General features: G+C 40.1%; 1 protein-coding gene across 1 annotated transcript in view; it reads right to left on the reverse strand.

Annotated features, from left to right (window-relative positions):
• Window positions 1-18,664, reverse strand: part of GRM4 (glutamate metabotropic receptor 4) — a 320,041-nt gene that overhangs the window by 213,364 nt on the left and 88,013 nt on the right. The window contains exon 2 of the mRNA XM_088154016.1: window positions 12,046-12,262. Coding sequence (XP_088010142.1) covers window positions 12,046-12,262 — 217 coding nt within the window. The remainder of the gene's footprint in view (window positions 1-12,045; window positions 12,263-18,664) is intronic.

Here is an 18,664-nt window from a genome sequence, read left to right on the forward strand (position 1 = left end):
ACACCTACACTACTGGAATGCACTATTCCCGGGACTGCCTTTGAAGACCATTCAAAAGCTGCAATTGGCACAAAATGTGGTGGCCCATTTGTTGGCCCGTGCACATCACCACGAGTGCATTACACCTGTGCTCAAGGCCTCCACTGATTCCCAATAGGCTTGCATATGCAGTTCCCAGAAAGGCCTTTGCACAATTTCATCTTGTGTACCAATTGTGGCCTTTTCTGGAACAGGCAGCTTTATGCACAGTCACTTATGCACTTGGATCATTACATTTTGCTGTATATGACGGTGCCCTTGAGGGCCACTCAGAAACTTTAGCTGGTCAAGCATTTATTTTACTTTATTTTATTACAGTTGGTTTTATGCCACTTCAATCAAAAAATATGAGTGAATCAAAGTTCATTCAGTGTAACAGTGGTTAGCTGCCTACAATTCAAGGTGATGGTTATTACCTTTAAAGCTGTACCTGGTCTCTCCAAGACTGCTTCCCCCCACCCTCACCCCCACCCCCACCCCCACCCCCATTGATTCTTCCCACTCAGTAGGATCAGGAAAAGAGAATCCCTTTGCTAGAAGAATGCCATCCAGCAACCTTCTTGTAGGAGCAAACAGAAGGAAACACACAGACCAAATAAGTGGAAAAGAACTTTATTGTATTTGAGCCCCAGGATGCTTCAAAAGGATACTTCTTTGTCAGAGGACTGAAAAAAATAAATGAAATAAACTGCTAACATACTTACAATATATTCAACAGGTTTCAAGTTCGAACAGAATGCATATAAGGTACTCATTACATAATTTGAAACAATGAGAACTATGCACAAGAAATCCACATGTAGAGAAAATACAAAACAGGACTATGTAAGGAGACAAACTTATTATTTATCTTATTTGTCTGTATAAGTGCCACCCATTTTATTTACATAGTCCCTTTTATGTGTTCCACTGACACTTAAAACTTGTTCAATGTCTTGTTATTTCTTTTTCCAGTCCTCTGATGATGAAGTATCCCCTCAAAACTTTTTTGGTTTGTTCTTTTCTTGTTTTCTTTTTGGTGCCTTCAAGTCAGTGTTGACTTCTGGTGACTGCCTGGACTAGTCCCTGCAGTTTTCTTGGTAACGTTTTTGGAAGTGGTTTGCCATTGCCTGCTTCCTAGGCCTGAGACAGACTGGCCCAACATCAGCCAGCTGGCTTTGTGCCTAAGATGGGACTAAAACTCATAGTCTCCTGACTTCTACCTTGGTGCCTTACCCACTACACCACACTGGCTCAAAACATATTGAGATTCAGATAATATGGTCTCTTTCACACCAATACCCTTCTTTTTCCTGTCCTGTAGAACAGCCTATCCCTGAACACGTGGATCATCCCCTCCTTAGTTTGCTTCTGAAGATATATGAAAACATGACTATTCAGGAAAGTATCTGAGGACAAATTAATACTATTCTACCCCACATATGGCACATCAGCTTGGTTGTTGTCAGTGACTATAAGGTGCTGTTTTGTTTTAATTCTGTTATATTGGTTATATAAACTGCTTAGAACCTGTCAGACCTAAGTGGCATAGAAATCCAACTAAACAAATAAAACAAAAGAAAATGCATTCAAACTACTGTTTTTGATCTATATAGATGATGCCAAGGTACCTTCAGGATCAGCTACTCTAACCAGAACCAAACAGTCCAGTATGTTCAATGTGGAAGGATCTTGGGTATTCTGCATTTCCATGATGTAAAGTGGACTGAAGCCAGAAGACAATGTTTCTCTGTACAGTGCTAATATTAAGAAACAGCCTCCCTTGGATATCAGGCTTGACCCCTTTGTGATGGCCTCCCAAAAAGCATGAAAAACTGAGTTATTTCAGAGGGCCTTTAGTGGTTGATGGTTGTCTTCTTGGTATTTTGATGGTGATCTTGGGATCACATTTTGTTCTTACTGTGGGATTAGCACAGTGATGATAACTGATTATTAACTGTGTTATATCTGTGGGTACATGCCCACATACACACACAGAGATCCTTTATTGATTGGTCCATCAACATAATCCACAGAAAAAGCAAAGTGATTGTATATTCTATAGCTTTTCCTGACATATAAGGGAATGTGCTATTTCATTCCAAAATTTATTTGAATTTCATATATGAAATGCACATATACTGTAGTAATAATAGAGATAAGTCTTGTCAGCCCCAACCCCAAAGAGCAGAAAGTGCTAAATTAGCTCCTCTGTATAAATAAAAAGCAAGCAGTTCTCTGAGCTCTGGTAGCAGAGAAGCCTAGAATTAAGATAGTTCCTATTTATAGCACTATGATTAGAAACTCGCCACCTCGAAGTTTTTATTCCCTTTATCCATTTATAAGGCCATAACGCAGTTGGACTAGAACTAAATAGCCCAGTGTCCCACAGATCTCACTAGAACTTAATGTGCCATTCAGATACAGTTAAATTAGTAATAGACAGCAGTCTGTGCTCCACAGGACTTTTTCTGCCTCAGAAAACACTCTTTAGTCCCCTCTCTCCCTCTCTTCATGGTTTAGGCAGTAGACAACCAAAGGGGAAAGGAGCCAGCTCAGATACAGCAGAAAGCTCTTGCCATTGTCAGCCTCTTCTTTCCTGCTATATATCCTGAGGGGAGAAGTTGGCAGGAGCCGACTTCATCATGAGGAATACCAGAACAATTCTGCAAAGAGGAGCTAAGAGCTGAGCAGCTACAAGATGCATCTGATTTCCCTTCAAGCTCTTGCAGAACATGCTGCAGTTAGGATGACTGTGTGAGCATTTCCACAATCAGCACTCCTCCATTAGTGTAAATGTGATTGTCTACACTCTCTCAAGGTGACTGGCACTTCTATTCTGAGAAAGTGTGACTTCGTGTCTTGAGAGATGGAGGTTAAGAGCTAGATTGTCTTATAGAGACTTCTTTAGAATCAGTGACATGGCTGTAAAGTTCTCTATAGTGTCCTTCTAAAGGGGAACAGAAGGTTGTTGAAAATGATAGAACTTGCTGAGATGGCCAAATTGATTGATTAGAGAAAAGACAATATCTGTGTTTTTTTGCTGACTGGAAATTCCTTGTGGACTTTTTGCGTAAAACTGAAAAAAATGAACGTATGATCTATGGTTTCAATTATTAGATAGGATAGATTATAGAAAGAAAAGAGTCACAATGTAACTTTATAGAAAGAGGTAAATCTGCAACTGTACTTATAACTGCTGTAAAGAAAATCAGAAGGCAATTCTTTATATCTTTTTTCTTTCTTTTCTATTTTTCTTCTACCTTTTTTCTTTTCTTTTTGCACTTTAGCTTTCTCTTTTATTTCTTCCTTTTTCTTTTTTCCTTCTTACTCTATTTTAGTTTATATTAATTTTTACTCCTGTTTTTAAAACTTTTAATAAAATTATATTAAAAAAAACTAAAGGGGAAGAGAAGGAATGTTGGTGATTTGCTGCTGATGCTGCTTTGCAGAATGGTAATCCCTTTTAAGCATCCCGTAGCAAGAGTCAGCAAAATGCTTTCCTCTTGTGGACAAATCCTTGCCATGTTCTGCTGACCACAGAATTTCAGGTTTTCAGACAAGTTAAAGTACCTCCCTCAGGGATAAGTCCACTAAATTTTGTGAGCTGAGTAATGGAGACAACTTTGTAATCCATTAAAACCTGGTAGTATTTAAACACATCTCACATATCCAGCTTGGTGAATGAAGAGGAAAGGCCTGAGTTGTTTTTTTTTCAACCTCCTCCAACCAGACATCTTCCAGATGCATGAGATTACAACTTCCATCATGCCTAGCCAGTGGCAAGCTGGCTAGCATAATAAGAATCAGTGGCATCTGCAGAGGAGCTTCATAAAAGTCAAGATGGCAATCCAGCAGCATGTTTAAAGCCCCACCTCTTTTATTTGCGAGGTGACTTTGATTGTCCTGTTTGGCAGCAAGCAGTGAATCTCTGTGCATTAAGCACTTCAAGATGCAAGCAGTGAATCTCTGTGCATTAAGCACTTCAAGATGCATTGCCTTCTTAGGCTTTAGGAATATGCCATTTCCATTGGCTTAAGGGAAATATCAGGTTTACTTCAGCATGCACCAAAACTAATTAGGGCCAGGACCAACTTTGGAAAAGGCTTCAGGAATTTGAGGAGTGACCTGGGGTCCTTAAACCTCCACAAGTCTTAAGATATGGATGTTGACCCTTAATACTCTCCCCCCCAAAATTGTTTAAAAATTTTTAAAAGGATGAAAAATTTTGGCTTACCATCTCTAAGGTGGTTTTTGGGTCTCAAAATCTGTCAGGTTACATGGGACCTTCAGGTTGTACTTTCTGCATCCCTGGCTGAGCTAGTTTGTTTAGCCTTTATTTATTCAATAACCCATAGTTGTATGTGTTTGTACATGGTTGTGATTATAAACAATAGCAATGCATGGTTTATGAATCACAATGGCCAGGTTCATACAACTCGTGAAACCAAAACCAAACAAGCCATGTTATGACTCCTCATGATTTACTGAATCAAGTTTTAGTTATACTGTATCTCCCATCCATGTGCATTCACCAGAAAAAAGGAAAACACATTCCTCTTGAGCCCCATATGAAAAAAAAAATGGAAAATGGCTTTGATATACTGAATCCTCAAACTGCATGAACATCTGGATCTGAAAGTAAAGGAGCTTGTTTACAAAGATAGAAAGCCAATTGTAAGAATGCCCCCAGATGGCAGAACTTACATTAAAATAGTGTGAAAGAAAACCAAAGTAGAATCTTTATAAAAAGAAAGTATGGATAAAAAGTAGCTCACTTTGATTGATCTCCAAAAATTAAGCAGAACTGGTTAAACCTTGGATTGGAGACCACCAGTATATATGACAGCTGTGGGCTACCATAAAAAATCAAGAAAACGTCCTGGAAAAAGGCAATGGCAAACCACTTCCATACTGGGCAGTGATGGGCTTCAGGGGTTAGTGACCCTGGTCTAGACATCAGATTTCTGGACATTTTGCCAGCAACTGTGACTGGCATCTTCAGAGGCAAGGTAGTCTGCTATGCAGGCCACAGGCAACTGAACAGGAACTGACTGGGCTCCTGTCTCTAGAGCCAGGTGTCCTACTTCTGATTGGTCTTGAGCCAAGCTGGTTTTTTATTGGTGCAGGTCAGAGACCAGCCCTCACCAGCCTGCACTAATCAGAAAACCAGCTTGGCTCAAGACCAATCAGTTGCCCAAGGCAGTCTTGTGATGTTATCAGGACTGGGTTTGATTCTGTTATGCCTGAGAAATTCGACAAAGTCCTTCTGTCTATTAGTTCAGCACCTGTTTCTTAGATCCTGGCCCCTCCTGGGTTATCAAAGGAGCCCAGAAAGTGACCACAGGGTGGAATCATACAATGGTTTCAGCCCCTTTGAGAGAGGAGGGGGTCCCACCAGCTTTGAAAGAGGTGGTGGAACACCCTCTCCTCAAAGGTCATCTCTGAACTGTTCCCTGTTGGATAATTATCAGCCAGTTTCCAATGTTCCCCTTCTTGGGGAAGGTTGTGGAAAAGGTGGTTGGACGACAGCTACAGAGGGTCTTGGAGGGAACAAATTATCTGGACCCAATTCAGTCTAGCTTCAGGCCAAGGTACAGTAGAGACAGCACTGATTGTGCTTGCTGATGATCTTTGGTGGAGCTAGGATGGAGTAGTGCATGCATCCTAGTGCTCCTTGATCTCTCAGTGGCTTTCAATTCAGTCAACCACAGTATCTTTCTGGACCAGCCGCAGGGGTTAGGAAGGGAGGCACTATGCTCCAGTGGTTCACCTCCTTCCTCTGCAATCAGTTTCAGTCAGTGTTGGGGGAGAGATCGTGTTTGCAGCTGCTTACATGTGGGATACCTCAGGGCTCGACACTGCCCTCTCCTGTTCAACATCTACCTGAAACCACTGGGTGAGGTCATCCACTGGTTCTGGGTTTGGTATCATCAATATGCTGATGATACCCAGCTCTACATCTCAACCCTGAGTAGCCCAGGTGAAGCTATCAATGTATTGACAGGTTGTTCAGATCTGGAGGGGCAGAGCAGACTTCAACTCAGTCCTAACAAGACTGAGTGGCTGTGGCTGTTTGGACCCCCAGGGTCAGGAATGTTACCATCATTGGTCTTGGATGGGGCTGCATTTCCCCATTCAAGACATGGGGCTGCCCTTGAAGACCACCCAGAAGCTATAGCTGGCTCAAAATGCAGCAGCATGAACAGTAACAAGCACCTCTCAGTATGTGCATGTGTCACCACTGCTATGCCCAGCTGCACTGGCTGCCAGTCGGCTTCCAAGTGCAATTCAAGGTGCTGGTTATTACCTATAAAGCCCTGTATGGCACAGGGCCTGGATACCTGAGGGACAACTTGTCTCCAATCGTTTCTGCCCACCCAGTACATTCCAGCAGAGTGGGTGAACTCCAGGTCCCCTCCATTAAACACTGTCATCTTGTGGCACCTAGGAAGTGTGCATTCCCTGTCATAGCCCCCACCCTCTGGGAACAGCTTCCCCCCTAGAGATAAGGACTGGGCCCTCTCTTCTAGGGTTCTGGAAAGCTCTGAAAACCTGGCTTTGATCCCAGGCCTGGGGTTGATGTTTTATTATTTGTCTAGGAGGCCTATTTTGTTTTGTTTGATTTTGTTGTTTATAAGATTATTTTAGTCTGGGCTGTCTGTCTGTTTTAATGTTTTTATCTGTTTTTATGTTTTTTTCTAGTTTTGTATGCTGCCTAGAGTCCATTGGAGTTGGGCAGCTGATAAATTCAAATAAATAAAATAAAAAAAACTGAGAGCCAGTTTGGTCTAGTGGTTAAGGCACCAGACTGGAAACCAGGAGACCTTGAGTTCTAGTCCTGTCTTAGGCATGAAAGCCGGCTGGATTTGGGCCAGTCACTCTCTCTCAGCCCAACTCACCTCACAAGGTTGCTGTTGTGGGGAAAATAGAAGAAGGAAGGAGTATTAGATATGTTCGCCACCTTGAGTCATTTATAAAAAATAATAAAGGTGGGATAAAAAGAAATTTAATAAATAAATAAATAGGTGTATCCTTGACAATGCAGATCAGTTTCTTCTCAAAATGGCCATGAGGAGAAGTATGGAATGATGTTACATAGTATCAGAAAAAATTATACCTTTAAGTTTATGTTTACTATAAGATGCCTTTATACAAGCAACAATACTTGGTGTGCCACTGAACCTCAGTTCTACTATGCAGCTATCTCAGAGCTGAAGGAGTTCAGTGACTGAAGCAAAGCATCCCAGGGATCAGCAACAAACCAACTGCAGACACAACATCTGTAATGCCTCCTCAATGTCCATGGACATCCAAATATATTTCTGGAAACATTACGAGAGCTGATATATCATAAGGTTGCCAAATTTTGTGAGATGTCAGAGTTCTCATGTAAGTTCATATGAGTTTTTTAACATTCTCATACAAGATCTCTCCCGGTCTCAAGGAGAGATGGCTAAAATCTCCTAAAATCTGAAGATTTCAGATTTTAAACATGATAGTTTAAATATATATTATGTCCAAGAGAAGGCACCAGGCCTGCTGCACTAGGTTATCTGATGATGTACAGCACTTTAAATCTTTAAGACTGCAAGGCTGCAATAAATATTCTGAGACAGTGGATGAGAACACAACACTACTACTCTTGTATTATTGCTATACTAGTATCTTTATCAGTCCTTGTCACAACCTGCTGTGGGAAGCAAGACTTTCTTTGCCTGATACATCATGAATGAGAAGAATGCATTAAGGGACTGCTGAGGTATGGTATGGGAAGCTGAATGGCTGAATCACCTAGTATTGATCTTCTTTTATGGACCAAGAGTTTGTATGTCAAACATCTACAGGACAGGCACAAATCTACAGCTGAAACTTTTACTAGCAAGAAGATGCAAGGATGGGAAAAGCTTCAACTGTTGATTTTTTTTCCACCACAGGTAGCTATTGAAGTCACCGAGCTTCTGTTTATTAACAGATGCCAATTCTATATTCCAACAGATATATTTTTAGGATACTCACTGAAGCAGACCCCACACTTTTAGAATTTTTGCAAACTGTGAATTTATAGTACCACCCAGCCATCACTGTGGCAATGTGAAGTCTGTCTTCTTTTGTGTCATATATTGTCACAGTGATGGCTGGATGACACTATAAATCCCTAGTGCAGAAATGCTGTTAAGACAAGATACAGCTAAGGCTGTATGAAATGCCTCAAAACAAGCTTTGTTCATCCCACAACACAAACTATATGAATTAAGCAACAAAGACTGAAGTGCCATCTACTGGAGCTGTAAGTATTCACACTAATTTGGAACTTTTCTCAGAATTCTTTTACCATGATATGTCATTGGTTGGAAAAGTAGAACAGAGATGCATAAAGTGTTGCTTGTTAGCACCTCTTCTGCAGCCTCCACAATCCCACCATTCTGGATGAGACCTAACATTTTGGCCTTATTTTTTTTCCTTTTTTCCTTTTTTTTGGGGGGGGGGAGGAGGGGGTTTATTTTAGAGTTTGCTGAGGACTAAGAGAAAACAAGGGTGTCTTAAGGTTTGTAGTTTAAGGCATCCATTTTACTCCTTAAACTCTTCCAAAGATGAGTTTTGGAGTTCCACCCTTGATATGCCATTCATATGTGCATTACCCTCAAACCAATGGAAATTGTGCTCTCCTACAGTAGATTAAAAAAAAAAAAATACCCTCTCTGCAAGGCTCTTGAAGTGCAGAGTATTCTAAGAATTTGTAGGGTTTGGAGAGCAGGAATTAATGAATTTTCCCTAGAATTTGGCTGTCCATTCATATCAAGAGAAGAATCCGTACGGCAACAGTCAACTACAGGATTAGACAAAGAATGTGGAGTTCTGGATCACCTCAAGAAAAGATTTTTAACCACAAGTTCCCAGATTTGGTCACAGGTTCCTATGTTGGGAAAGCAGCTAATTTAATCATCACCATAAATAACCAAAAACATAAATAAAGATTATGTTTATTTATCCACTAGCGTTAAACTTGGTGAAAGGAATAAATGACAGAGGCGGATATATATACATGTAACAACCACCTGATCATGTGCTCCAGGTATTTCTATTTCCTACCAGGGATGAAGCCCATGAGACAAGCCAGTTGATTCTATAAACTTAAAATTCTATAAAGTTTAAAGAGGTGGAATTACACATTCACTGGCTTGTTCATTCAGGGCTTCCTAAGAAAGACTGATTGACATTTTGATCTGATTTGATTTTCTTGGGAGTAATGCCCTCCCAGAATCCTATTTGACGCCTCCAGTACTCATAGATGGTAACAGCAAAATGAAACTGTTTTTTTTTTTCAAAAACAAAAATGAAACTAGAAGTCAGAGGCACTTGGAGGCAAACAACTCTTGTGTCCACACAGGCTTTTGCAGGACAGCAATTCATCATGACGCAAGCCCTACAACTTAGCTAGTTGCATCAGATGTCAGGAAACAAGTATGTACAGATGGGGTGTGCACTGTGATATTACCACACATGTATTATCATTTTTCCATCATTGTGGCTTATTGTAGATGTCTATGCATTTCTAGCCTTTCGTTTCCCCAAAATAGCCAGAAATCATTTAGCTGAAATCTGGCTGGTTTGTTCCAAATTGTTGGTGTCACGTCAGAGAGGCTGGAGACTTTTTTAAGGATGGAAAATGAGAATGATTTATCTTGCCCCTAAACCACAGGGGGAAAAAATGGCTGAAAAATTAGGCACTGTACCTTTCTATGATATTACCTCTGTTTCGGTGGTGGTTAATGGACTGTGTTTCAGCCCCTGACCTTAAGATACTTGTTCATTGCTATTTCAGAAAGTATCTGGGACAAATTCTAGCATACTTCTCTGTCTCTCTGCAGTGCCCTGCAAACTGCTACTCCTTTGCAAATAGTTGTAATAATGAATCCAGCCTAGACTGTGCAATTAAAAGAGCTTAGGCAAGATTTATAGCAGGATTATATCTGCAGGGTATTGTCAATGTCTAACATTTGGACACTATGTGGTCCTTAAAAATAAGCAATTACAAGGAGCTTGATGTGCTGTATAAACATATAAACACAGACACTTTTGCACAAGGTTGGAAAATATACCTCTACTGATTAATACAGCAGATGGGGAGAGAGGAGCAAGCCACGCACACAAATATCTATCAACAAAACCTTTTAAAGATCCAATCCAATTTGTCAATGAATCTCTGGAAGCTGAGAAGCACTTCTGCAAATTCCCTCAAGGTCTATATCAATGGCTGAATTGCCATCTTTTGTACTAGTCCTATTCTGATGCTTTAAATGGCAGCCTGAGCTACAGAAATTTAGTAGGATAAGCTGTTTCTGGCATGGAGATAAGATTGGTGGGGAAATTAGTTTTACCCGCTTATATGTATCCCCTTAGGTGGCTCTTAAAGGCTCAAGAATAGAGATAATAAAAATATGACAACCATGCAGTCTTCATAATTATTTGAATGTTTATTCAATTTATTCAATTTAGTATCTATTATTCATCCTCCTCCCCCTCCCCAAATATTCAAACTGAAATGAGAGTAACACTTCACTTGCACTGATGATGAAGTATACAGTAAGATCTGCATTAAGTTGGCTATGGTTCAGAATGTAGTATTATCACTTTTCAAGGATTGCGTGCAGTGATTTTTGATGAACCCTTGTGGGCGATGTCCATGTCAATAGGCATAGTTTCACTGTCCTCCAATCCTTTTCCGCCTTCATTGGTGATCCTTGGTCTGCCACAGAAATGAGGCCAACAGCATACCAATTTAATACAGGACAAGTTAAAGAAAGTAACTGTGGATTTTCCTGGATTCATTGCCTCTCTCACCAACTGCTGGGAGGGAAACAACCACCAATCACTTTCCCTAATGGAGGACTGGGGCAACTGTAGGCAAGTACATGGAATGGAGGTTTAATCACCTGTCAAGTTGCCCAATTAAAAAGTTGGAGGGCACCGAGGTGACTACCCACATTTGCAGTTTATCAGTTGGACCACTTCTGAACATGGGTCTAGCATTCTTCTGAAAGTCCACTAAACCCATACCCCAAAATAACATGGTTGGCATTTTACATGTGCAGAGGAGGTCATAGGGTAGATCAGGTTTATCATTCTTTCAAAAGAACCACAAACCTAGATTTATAAAGAGCCTGCATAAGACCTGAAAAGCATCAATCAGGCCTTATGGAATCAGATGCCTTTAAGAAATCCAGGTGTTCATTGTCTCCTCCAGCCCAAGTCAAACTGGCCAAGGAGGGCAGTGCCCAGTAACCAGAGGGGAGGGGATATATTTACAGCAACCTGAAGTGTCCAATAGTATCTGGCCAGATCCCGAGCCACAACCATGTCATCAACTGCATCATCGGTGATACACACTAGTGAAGAGGAAAAACATTGTTTTAAATTTGGAACAACTAAGGGTGACTTTAAATTGCCTCAGCCATGGATTGGGGATGAGAGAAAGCCAATGGCAAAATAAAACAGTTATTGTGGCCATTTTAATATAATCACTTTTCTGTTGGTTTAGTTATGATACTTTTTAAAAAGTCAGCATGTTCCATAAAGGCTTTCCACTATTCAGTTGACAATGTCCAGCTGAATTATAACAGGAATATATCAACAGATATCAACAGATCATCTAACAATTGGGTATATGTTGTATTTCATGTTATAATTCTTGTTATCACCATTTTAAATTCCTTAAGAGAGCAATTTGGTTGCATTTCAAGAAATATAAGCGTTCCAAAGATCCTTCTGAGCAACCCCAATTTATAACAATAACTTTCTTGTCTCCTTTGTACATTATCATTTTCTATTCAATATATCTAATGGGGACCAATTATTCATTCAATTAATACTTTCAACACAGTGGCTGTAGATACATTATACTGAAGCTTTTTAATGACATTCTGTGACTTCCAAGCCTGGCATTTAAAGATAATTCCATTAGTCTATGTCAAGATGTTCCATTATCCGTATAGCCCATCTTTATAGGGACATAAATTTACGTACCATTCTCCCTGGATTTCTGGATGAAGGCTTCTACTCCACTTTCACCATAGCTCCCTTCAGAAGCTAAAGTTGAAACATAATTCCACTTGAATGCTTTGACAATGTCTACCATAGCCTGGGCTTGGTAAGTGTCTGAGGGGACAACGCGGGAAAAGAAGTCATATCTACTGTTGTCACTCAGGTCAGGGGCAGTGGAAGCATAGCTTATCTGAGGAATCTGTGAAAATAAAAAAAGAAATCACAGCATTAAATAGTAGAACCAGACTTAGAAATCCCTAAACCATGTCCTAGTTTTCTAATGGATTACCCCATGAAACAGTAAATAAATAATGATCCTATCTTATGAAAGGTTTGACCCATAAATTAACAACTGTACTGGATTCAAGAGTTCCCATATTCCACCAGATTTAAATCACAATTTTAGAAGACATCAGGCACCGCCTTATACTAAGGAAGAAAATTGGACCATCCAGGAGTAAGCAACCCAGTACTCTCTAGACATTTTGCACTACAATGTTCACAGTCCGGTGCCATTTGTCCAGTTAGTTGCCAGAGGGCACCAGCTTGCTTATCCCTGCTTATGTTAATAGTTAACTACTCTTCAGAGTTTCATAGGGGCCATCACAGACCAGCTTGGAGATGCCACAGACTAGAACTTGGGACCTTTGACCTCCAAAGCATGTATTCCATAATTAAGTTATGTCTCATCTCCTAGAATGGGCATCACAGATTAGAAAGGAATTTGAGTTATTATTGAAATCTACCAGACAGCAAATAGAGGCTGTAGTGCAAGATAGCCCTTCTACATGGCAGGATACAAGATGGCATGTTTTTTTTTTTTCCAAAATGCTTTATGAAGCCAATCAGTTGTTTCTATTTTATGAAATGAGATAGCATGTTCAGCTGAATTTTTAGCTGTCCATAACAGTATCAGAACTCTTCGAGTGACATGCACGTTTCTCCACTGTTCATGCTACAGATATCTAGGATGGTCTGACTGTAGACTAATGACTCTTGAGATTTCATCTCTCCAGGAGGGAATATCCACACACTTTTCTTTGCCACTGAAAAAAACTGCATTGGAATAGGTATTGTCAGAAAGTTAGAATCCGCAAAGATGCCATTTGCCCGTGAACTAGTCTGCATTTTTCCAATTTTCAACTGACAGGATTTAAAAGTCAAAGAGCATATAACAAATGGAAGTACCACCAATCTGATAGAGGACAAGGCAGACATCCCATATGCTAAGCATTTGGGAACTTGCCCACTTGTACAATTTGTCATCAGGGAATAGGATTTCTCCCTAGCATCAGCCAGCATTCATGCTACAATGAACTACTTGAAACGATAAGTTGGATGAGTAAGTTGGTTCTTTCTCTCTTCCATTTCCCTACACAGAAGCCATAGAAAATTGCATGGGAAAGATGAAGTGGAGAATCCAAGTTAGGAAGAAAATTTTAAAAAATGAATGTCATCTGGGCAGAAAGCTGAATACAAATTATTGTTGGTTGCACAGTCAGCCAGATGTTTAGACTGGATTTGGCATTTTTATCCACCTATTGAGTCCTTCCCAAGGACCTGGGATAGGCAGATATTGTTCTTTGATGGGGTGAAAGGTGTTGTCGCCGGATGTAAGCTATTCCAAGTAAATCTGGCTTTTGCAATTGACTGATGGTGATTTTGTCACTGCCAATGGTCTTCAGGTGGTGCTCCAGATGTTTTGGGATTGTACCTAAAGCACTTATTCCTATTGGTATTATCTTTGCTTTCTTTTGCTGCAGTCGTTTTACTTCTATTTGCAGGTCTTTGTATTTTGTGATTTTCTCCAGTTCTTCCTCTTCTATTTTGCTGTCTTCAGTGCAATGTCCACTATCCAGACTTTTTTGTCTTTCTTATCAACAATTGTTAAGTCTGGGGTGTTATGTGACAGGTGCTTGTCTGTCCCAGACTCTGGGACTCAAGCAGAACTAAAGTCCCAGAGCACTTTAGCTTCTTCATTTTTTATTACTTTGTCTGTTTTGTGGTCCCATCAGTTCTTGCTTGCAGGCAAATGGTATTTCTTGCAGATATTCCAATACAGCATTGTTGTTACTTTGTCATAACATTGTTTGTAGTCAGTCTGTGCAAACTTCTTGCAGCTGCTAACTAGATGGTCCACAGTTTCTTCATCTTCTTTGCAGAGGTGGTATTTGCTGTCTGTCACTGTCTTCTCAAATCTGGCTTTGTATGCATTTGTTCTTAAGGCTTTGTCTTGTGCTGCCAGAATTAGCCTCTCTGTCTCTTTCTTCAACTTTCCTGCTCTTAGGCATTGCTAGGTCCTGTTATCTGCTTTGCCTGCTAGTTTTGTGTGTCTGTGTGTTTGTACTGGCCACATAATACTTTGCCTTGCTATGTCTCTTTTCTATTCTTCATTGGTCTTTCTTGTAGGCCAGTTTGATCTCTTCAGTATTCAGTAAGCCTTCATGGTGTATCAGCTTCAGTGCATCTTCTTCACTGTCCTTCAGATATTCTTCCAATGCCCTTTTTTCTTCTTTAACTGTCTGGTGTACTTGCAACATTCCACACCCACCTATGCTCCTTTGTAAGTAGAGTCAACATCGCTGTGTGGATGAAGGGCATGATTCATTGTCATTATTTTTCTGGTCTTCCTATCCAGGGCTTCTACTTCTGCTTGAGTCCAGTCCACTATTCCAGCTGTGTATCTAATGATGGAATTGCCCAGGTGTTAATTGCCTTGAAAGTATTTCCTCTACTGAGTTTGGACTTTAAGATCTTCTTCACTCTCATGATGTATTCACTACTAACCTTCTTCTTGACTTCAATGTGCTTGATGTTGTCAGCTTGAAGGATGCCCAGGTTATTTCCATAGGGCATCTTGATTCCTTCAGTTTTCACTATTTTCCCCCTGTTGATGGTAAGGGTGGCAACATTTGTCCAGTCCAAACTCCACTGCAATATCTTGGGTGTATATTTGGACAGTGTTGAGCAGCGATTCCATTTCAAATGGTATTTTTCCATATAGCTTCAGATTGTCCATGCAAAGGAGGTAGGGTAGCCTGGCAGATGTTTTTGATGTTTGATAGCCATGGCCTGACTTGTTCAGTATTGTTGACAGAGGAATCAATGCAATGACAAATAGTAGTGGTAATAGTGAGTCTTCTTGAAAGATTCCTCTCTTGATATTAACCTCTCCCAGTCTATCACCATTGACCAACAACTGTGTCTTCCATTGTGCCATTGATCTTTGCACAAAGCTTCTGATGTTTTTACTGACTCCTGTTATTACTAGGCACTTGATTATCCAATCATGTGGCAGGAAGTCAAATGTCTTCTTGTAATCAATCCAAGCTACATTCAAGCTGGTCTTCCTTCTCTTGCAGTTTTCCAAAATCATCTTGTCAGTTAGTAGCTGAACTTTTGTTCCTCTGCTGTTTGGGTGGTTTCCTTTCTGCTCAGATGGAAAGAGCTTGTTTCAACTAGATGCTATTGAACTGCAGCAGCTACCACACCAGTTAGCAATTTGAAAGTGATTGGTAAACAGGTAATTGGTCTGTAGTTGCCTGGTGCTGCCCCTTTTGTTAGATCCTTCATAATCAGGTAGGTTTTGCCAGATGTTAACCAATCTTCAATTTCACCTCCTTGCAGTATGTTGTTAAACTGCTTGGCAATGAGTGGGAATAGACCAGTCAGATGTTTCAATGAAAAATCATGCAGTTCATCTTCACCTGGTGCTGACCAATTCTTGATCTTCCTTGCCCTTTTCTCCACCACTTCTGCTGTTATTACAAGTTCTTTCATTTCAGCTTCTTTTTTATTCCTATCCACCTCCTTTATCCAAGCTGCATTCTTGTTGTATTTCTTTGGGTTGTCCCGTATCTGTGCCCAGAACTGCACTGTTTCTTCTTTGTCAGGTGTTGACTGGTTCACTGCAGGCTCTCCACTGATGGATTGGTAGAAACTTCTTTGTAACAATCTTCAATGTAGGCGATCTTATTCTGTTCTTTTTGTTCTGTTCTAGATGCTCAGCGCACAGTCAGTCAGATGTTTAGACTGGATTTGACATTTTTATCTACCTATCGAGTACTTCCCAAAGATATTATTATTATGGTTGGTTGTTGTTATTACTATTATCATTATGTTACACTGACATAAAAGACTAGCAAGAAGGAAAAAAGAAGAAAGGACAAAAAGCCTCAGCTCATTTTTTTTAGTTTGATTCTTCACTTGTTTTTACTGAATTTTTAATTGTAATTCATCTTGAATCTCTCTAATCTGGCAGTCTTATACATTACTAAATTATTATTAAATTAGCTCTACAGAACATACATAGGAAGAAGAGAGAGGTTACAGATGAATTCTGGGCCCAGGAACAGTCCCTGAAGGGAGATCAGGGTATAGATTTCCTATTGCCAAACCACCAATAAAACAGTTTTCTGCTGCTTTAATCTGCGTCCCATCTCCCACCCACACCTCCTTCATGGGTTATATTTGTTCAATAGATGCAGCTTCCAGCTTTACCTCCTCCCATATTTGAGCTAATCATGACAGGCTTCAAAAAGACAGTCAAGTGTTCCAGGGATAAGGGAAGGAATGATATTTTTTAATAAAACATTGCAACTAAACGTATCAACAAGTCTCTCTAGCAGCAATATTCCATGGGCTGTTTGAAAGACCAAGGAGTACTTGCACACTGCCTGCACCCCACCTTGCCCCACCCCCCCAGCACTGCCTTCCCATTTACTTGCTGGCCTTTTCTTTACATTCTCTGAAGGCCAGTTAAAGACAGAGATTTCTGAAATGTGATTTCACCTAGTCAAAACTTAGTTGTGATCAGGAGTGGCAGGAAACAGCAATCTAGGGAAGGGAGGGCCATCAAGGCAGAAGCAGAATGGTATCTGGGTTAGCAGGAGCTTTGCTTGTGACTTTAGCTAACATGGGCATAATAATGCCAGAGATCTGACACTGAGGTGGTCAACCTTTCCTTGGCCACATGTAAATATCTGGGGGACAGTGACAGTCACAGCAGATAAGATAACAGCCGAAAATGCACACCATCGTGTCTTCAAACTGACATGGCCAGGATTTTGTTTTCTCCTGATGATGAATTTTTTTTTTTCCCCCTTCAGTTGAAGTTCTTTGTTTTAGGGTGCACACATCAAGCTTTATATGTTTCCCCCCTCCAAACAGAGAAGACTATGACCAATTTCTGGAAGTTCAGGTCAAAAGCAGCTCCATGGGCTGTAAAATAAGAGGTTTGGAGTCTGCATGTGGCCTGGGTCTCCATTTGCCTCTTTTATAATATAGTCAACTGGCAGGTCACCAGTTCCATGCTTGTATGATGCTACGTTAGACATCCTTCTCTGTCCCTCATGTCACTATGGCTATAATAAGGACATTGGAAGGCTACATTGATTATAACTCATCAGCTGTAGCCTCTTCCAGATTCTGCACATTTATAAGCCAGCTCTGGTACAAATTACAGTTTGCTGACAGTAGTCAGAAAAGTTTTTAAAGCTCAGTGAAGAAAGTGCATTTTTCGCATAGTAGCCTTATTACAGACTAGAAATCTACTTCACCATATGAGGGGAGTAACTAGACAATTGTTTTGCTGTCAGAAAAATTAGAAACAGTGCCCTGTGAGCTTCAGCTTTAGAAACTCTGATTTGATTCAGCAGTGAGATCAACTTAGTCTGAGTAGTCTGAGTCCGGACTATTTTGTTTTTCTGTTGGTTTTTTTTTCCAGAGATGCGGAAGGGAATAGTGAAGTCTCTGCATCTGCAATCTCAACTTCTATATTGATCTACATTAAAAGGGAACTCAGACTAATAATATTAGCTCCCTGCAAAATTCTTGTTGATCTGAAATGACTATCTGATGTTTCATATTTATCATTCAAGCTTCTGAACAAGAAAGCAAAATACAACTTGACATTTTCTGTCTGAGATCTTTTCAAACTGCTACATTTGAATGGTTTATATTTTAAATCTTAAATCACACAACCTGCCAACCAGCAAATATTCATTGCCATTACATGTTATCTATCAAACGCTGTCCAGAAAAAAACGACATACTAAATAGTGTCTAACATTAATACAATAACATTCCCATCATCAAATATTATCAAATATGACACAGCAATGTTTCTTGCCTTTCAAAGAACTCATTCTTTGCAAGCTATTGAGAATCCCCCCCCCCCCAACCACCACTGCCAATATTCTATGACAGTGCACAGCAACAGGTAAATGTGAAGTATGTTCCAGGACACTCTCAATGTACAACTGAAAATGTTGAGGCCCAAAATTGTCCATGAAGAACTGGAGTCATTCCATAAAATACATCCTGGAATCTTTTGTGGAGATACATCAATATGAAACGCGTGTAGATAAAAAGTATAATATAGCTGTTTCAAATATTAAGTATCACTGAATGTCAGCAATTGTCAATTACTGCAAAATATCAGCAGATACTCAACTATAGAAAACCAAATATAACTGAATGTCAAATATGCAGAAATTCTAAAGAATTTTTCAGCAGGAAAAAAAACTGAAGAACATTTGTCATCAAAATTCACAGGGGAGAAATTTCAGGAAAAAGCCCATTTCACTTTGTATGCCTAGAG

Source organism: Python bivittatus, unplaced genomic scaffold (assembly GCF_059951505.1).
Source record: "Python bivittatus isolate LINGU-HERP-01145 unplaced genomic scaffold, Pbiv_v1 ctg000700_np1212, whole genome shotgun sequence".
NCBI classification, from domain to species: Eukaryota; Metazoa; Chordata; class Lepidosauria; order Squamata; family Pythonidae; genus Python; species Python bivittatus.